A 5,752-nucleotide genomic window follows, 5' to 3' on the forward strand; every position below is an offset into this window, starting at 1 on the left:
TTCAAAGTTTGTCTAGAGAATTCAGATTAGAATAACATTTACAATTAGACTGTAGGCCAGGCCTCCAGCCTGGCTTCATTTTACGTGACAAATTTGGACAAGCGCTGCACTGCAATAATTGCAAAATCATTGCTGGACAAAAACAGGAATCACAAAAATAAGATGACCATAAATGCAATGACAACCGCCTACACTGCTGCTCAGCACCAGAAGGTTTTCTTATTTGTTGCCTTCTCAGCTCAAGAGCCAGCACTGCAAGAGATCCTCCAGAAAGCAGAGAGGTCCATGACCACTTGTACAGAATATGAAATTTGCTCTAAAATAGAGCTCCTCTACATGTTGTAGTGTCACTGCGACACCTCCGTGTACTGATAAATAATTCCTATATTTCTAGTGGAATTTTGTAATACAACACAGGTTAATGGTGCACACTTTGAACAACATTCTTTAGGAGTTATTCTACATAGTGCTAGTTTTAAGACTCGTTCTTTGGTCAAATGCACCCTAATGTTAAATCAATGCCATCCACTTTAATGGTAATCACAAAAATGGCCAGAATCATAAAACAATGTAATATGTTCTCAGACTGAAGAGCTTTCCTCTCCTCTGAAATTCCCATCGTATCAAGTATATGTAATGAAGGCTTAGGAGTAGGAAGTGTCATAGTAACTTCAGGTTCTCAGCCCTGAAATAGTGTTTCTTGTTCCCAGTGGCAGTAGTTGCAGATTTTAAATTCTGACTTCAAAACCAAAGAAAAGTAACAAAATTACTGCCATGCAGTGTTTAGAAACCCTCCCGAGCTAGCTATTGCAAACCAAGGTTGGAGGCTTACAGCATTTCACTTGAAAGTACCAACCTAGCAATAAACATTCAGTTGCTAAAGAGAAAATCCAATCTCAGCCACTGTCGTAGCTGAGATGGTACCAAATGTTACCAAATAGTACCAAAACTGTGCAAGAGCTGTAGGAAGACTGTACTAATTTATACTACACTAGAATTTACAGACTAATACAATCAAAGTCAAAAATGCTTGAGTTGGGCTCTCTGGACCCTTTCCCCCATGACAGCATCCTCTGAGATGAATACCCTCTGTGCAGGAATACTTGTCGCTGCTGAGAGGTACCTCTGTGAAAACGGTAGCAGAAAACCTCTGTTTCATTACAATCCACCTTATGCCCTTCCAGGACATAAACAACAGTTCCACTCCACAGCCCTTTCATTCCAAGTAAAGATTTCTATGTGGATTTTTATGCAGCTTCCAAGCAGATCTATGACTTCTGTGTATCAAGAAACTTGAGTAAATCAGTCAGATGTGAAAACCTGATGCAAGTCTACAAAGCAAAATGCTGAGGAACTCACAAACAAAGCATACAGTACCCTATCATCTCCAGCAGTAGCTTTTAGAAAGACTTTCCCATGCTATAATCAGGTCAAAAGATTCTGATTTAGTTGTATTAGCCACTGCACAAATGTTTGGAAGATAGATAAACTCGTTACTGCATAACAGCTTAATCTTTACAATGCCAAATTCTTCCCGAGGGTGGAAAAACAAGGACAGCAGTTGGAGTCCCCTCCATCCAGACAGAGCCAGCGAACGTCATCCCTGGGCTACACCGTACAGACAGAGATTGTCAGTGTGAAATACATTGCTCCCAGCTTATCAAAGCACTCTGAGGACACATGGAACATTAAGGTCACAGATGCTCCCACTGACTTCCAGGGACCACCTCATACTCAGAAACGCAACTAGTCCCTTCTTAAAGACTGGTGGTTTGGAAACCCATCACCCTGTCCTCTTGCAGGATCAAAACCACAATGTGGTAAACCCATGATCTCTTTCTCTCAGTTCCGTTCTTCTCCCCTTTTCACTAGTTAAGAGAGCAGGGATAGTCTCTGCGAGCCCGGCGGAGGGCCGCGGACTGTCATCCCCTGTAAATACGAAGCACGAATACTTGGTGGCAGAGACGCAGCACATACCTGATCCTTTGCTGGTACCAGCAGCTCTTCAATCATCATGCTGTCTCGGGCATAAGAACTTCTGTTCAGCGTGTAGGACCTATCCGAACTGAAGGAGCGGAGGCTGTTGTATTTACCATTTATCATAGAAAGTGCAGATGACAATGAGGTGAACAAAAAATAAAAATAAAAAAATTAATACATGCAACTTCCAGGGATAGCATAAGATGGCAAAATATACATAATCTGTGAAATAAATACAAGGGAAAAAATGGAATAATGAATATTTGACTACAGTTAAATATCCCCTTCCCTACCATATACATAAGCAAAACCACAATAGATGTTTACTGCTTTGGCTGAAATGCCACGGCTTTAGAATAAATCCAAAAAAGTGTATTCAAGTATTCAGACGAACTTTGATAAATGTCTTCACACCCTAATCCTGACAGGAGACCCATGAGGGCAGGTTACAGCGCCTGCTCATACGGCTCAGCTTGCCAAAGCAGGTTTAACTCAGAGCAGGTTTTATGTGTTGTCATTCTCTTTGTGGCTGAACCACTTTTGGCTTTGTTATAAACACCCTAGTTATTCATTTATAGTTAGAAGAAAGGAGAACAATTTTGAAATGAAAGAAGAAAATGTGCTTATTGATGATTACAAAGCAATTCCAATGCTTTGGGAATTATTTGGTGCATGTTAGACTATTTAGAAATAACTATGATCATTCTGAATGTGTTGCAATTAAATCAACGTAGGAGTGCATTACACTTAGCCCTGGAAGATACATTATGGTATGTGCTAAAAACATGCTGCAGGCCTAGACATGCTTGCTACGTGACAAAAAATAAAGTAGTAAAACCCGTGAATTAATAAAATGCAACATCCAACAACATATTACACTTTTAACTAGCAACACTTTTCAGACTCAAAACTTGTTTCATGCATTTTGTAGTTGTTAATCGAACTTTTCTAGTCCCTTAGCACACGTTCCTCATTGTGCTGGAAGGAGAACTCGGATCTTAATTACACACAGTAGGCACACGTTAGGCAGACTTTTACATGATAAAGGGCATAAAGAAATCAAGTTATATTTGTTATAAGAGAGTGATATTCTCTAAAGCTGAGCCCACCCCACCATCCCTTTGCCCCAAAATAAAAGCATGTCACTTTCCGATGCTGAATAAAATGAAGATGAGCAATGGCAGCAGCAGAAAGATGTAACACGATGCCATGCCTTCTTACCTGACTTTTGGACTAAAGCAATTTACAGTGGAAAAGAAACAGGAGAAATAGAAAGCAAAGAATCAGACAGGAAAAGCAAGATGTTATGGCTGGATGGCTAATATATTTAATGTGTTCATTTCTTAATGTTACACTCAGAATCAGTAGTAAGATACCATGGAATACTTTGTGCTAAATAAAATACTTCACAGGAAAAACGCTGTATTTGTCTCCTCTGAGCATAACATGTGCAATGTAAAAAATGAGTTACGCAGCAACAAATAGTAACGGCACTGCTAAAATCAGAAGCGTGGGAATATTAGGCTTCTCTCAAAGAAAAGATAACATGAGGTTGAACCCTCAGATCTACCTCTACAGATGTTGACTGTGAAATTCTGCTCTCCCACGTGCACAGCAAGAATTTAGACGTGTGCGGGAGGAGTACTGTAACGAGTAGAAGGTGTCCCGTAAATCACTGCCCAGGTCTGTACACAAAGCGCGCTCCCTCTCCGCCGTCACCGCAGTGCTTCACACCTGACCACATCTGACAGTGCTGTATGACCTCGCTCACGCCAACTTCTGCTTAAAAGCAGCGTGTCAGCTCTGTTAATTAAGTTTACAAAGACACGAGATTCTCCCTTCAGATCTGTTTCCCTGATTTTCCAGCTAATGGACTATTTAAAGGCATTTTGGCATTCCTCGTGAATGAATTATCACGTACTTAATACTTAATAACTTACCTAAAAATTGTAAGTGAAGCAAAACATGGCTGGGCACTGCTGAAGAGCAAATATGCACTGCACACTTGCATGTCTAATGCGACCATAACAAACAAGACCGAAGGGTAGACATCTAAGCTTTACCTTATGGGAGTTGCCATTTGCTGTCAGACAATGAACTCACTTTTTAAAACAGATCTTTAAACTACAGCATAGGAAAAAGTCCTCAGGGCTCCGGCTTATGAGGTTTAATTATTAGCTTCAGTACGATTCAACTGTCAGGAAATACGTTGCAAATCCACAACTGTGGAAGTAATCTCTGCTTATACAGCTTTAATTGTTTTGAGCAACGCACACTGCAGGCTTTTGCAAGATTCCAAAAATGAAATCTAAAACGTTCATCTAGAAACACCTGAGTTGAAATCAACATTAGTCAGATACTATGTTAAGTTTACAATATTTTATCAGGTTCACAGAAACTTTGGCCTGTTCTCTGTAACACGTAATCTGTCAAATGAAACACTACAACCAGTCTAGGGTACACCTGGGGGTTTGTTTGGGGGAGGGGAGGAGCATTTTTCTTTAATATTGGCTATCTCAGTTGGATTACTCACGAGAACCTTTCAAGAAATAAAAGCACCAAAGTAGCAAAATGACTGCTGTTCAGTTTTTCTGGCATCTACATTGTTCAGCTAAATTAGCCCATTAAGGAACGCTCTGACGTATCAATCTGACCAGCAGTAGTGAAAAGAAACCTGGTTTTGCTGGCCATTCTAGATCAGTTTCTAGACCGGTTGCAAGCTGCTAACAGAGGTGCCTTGGAGATGTTCAGAACATGTGCAGATACCAGAAAAAGTGAACAGTTAGTTTTCTGTATCGTTGCCATAAGAAGCCAACATGAATAAAGAATATGAAATAAAACTGCAATGAACATATGCTTTAAAGGCGCAGTATTATCATAACACCCCCTCTACTTTGTTTTGAAACAGACCCCAGCTTCAGTGCGAAAGAGCGCGCTTGGTTCGTAAAAACATGTAAGTGTGGCGACATGCAAACACGAGAATCGGCAAACACAATACCTGGCGGAGCGGGCTCCCAGGCTAAAGCCCATGTATCCTTCAGCAGGCAAAGAATCATCTCCCAACTCTTTCAGATCCTGGGGTCCGAGGTATTTGTCCGTATCACCTGTCATTGCATCCTCACCTGCCAGCACAAAAGCCAGGCTGAAATCAGAAGCTACACGTATTGTAAACGTTTGTGTGCTTGGTAAGTCATCACGCCCTCCTCCGCTCGCCAACAAGGAATCAATCCCGTCACCCCCACTTTCCCTAAGGCTCTTTCCACCTCGTACGGCAATTATCCACCCTCTGAGCGGGCCTGAGAAAATACTTTTATTGGGGACAAACCTAAGAAGCAAAACTCCACCTTGACGTAAATCCAATAAAGTTATACGAGGGATGACTCTTGCCCCACCGCTTACGCAAGCTAAAGGCTTCTTCTGCACTTTGCACCGCTGCGCTCACTTTTGCTCTCCCTGCCAGGCAGCCCGGGCTGACAAACCCAAGGTGGGTTATTCCATATGCCAAAAAACCCCCACACCCCGACCCTTGGCTGGGAGGGCTGGTGCCCACCAGCACCGGGACGCGCAGCCAGCTGGAATGGACGCTGGATAACCGAAGAGGCCCGCCTTCCACCTCAGCTGCGGCTCAGCAACTTTCCCAAGTTCCAATGTAAGAGGGGTGGCTTTTTAAAAAAAAAATTGACGAGCTGCTTCCCGCTCCCCGGATGATTTTCCGGAGGTAAGTGCTCCTCGGCGCCTGCCCACGGCGCAGCAGCCGGCGGGGCGAGGGCGG

At 42.4% G+C, this 5,752-nt stretch overlaps 1 protein-coding gene across 1 annotated transcript in view; it reads right to left on the bottom strand.

Annotated features, from left to right (window-relative positions):
- Positions 1–5,305, bottom strand: part of LOC104516052 (ankyrin-3-like) — a gene marked incomplete at its 5' end in the record, with an annotated part of 74,300 nt that extends 68,995 nt beyond the window's left edge. Inside the window, 3 exons of the mRNA XM_010160251.1 lie at positions 1,978–2,065; positions 3,202–3,213; positions 4,979–5,305. Of these exons, the coding sequence (XP_010158553.1) occupies positions 1,978–2,065; positions 3,202–3,213; positions 4,979–5,305 (427 nt within the window). The remainder of the gene's footprint in view (positions 1–1,977; positions 2,066–3,201; positions 3,214–4,978) is intronic.
- Positions 5,306–5,752: the final 447 nt, after the last annotated feature.

Source organism: Eurypyga helias, unplaced genomic scaffold (genome assembly GCF_000690775.1).
Source record: "Eurypyga helias isolate BGI_N326 unplaced genomic scaffold, ASM69077v1 scaffold12841, whole genome shotgun sequence".
NCBI lineage: Eukaryota > Metazoa > Chordata > Aves > Eurypygiformes > Eurypygidae > Eurypyga > Eurypyga helias.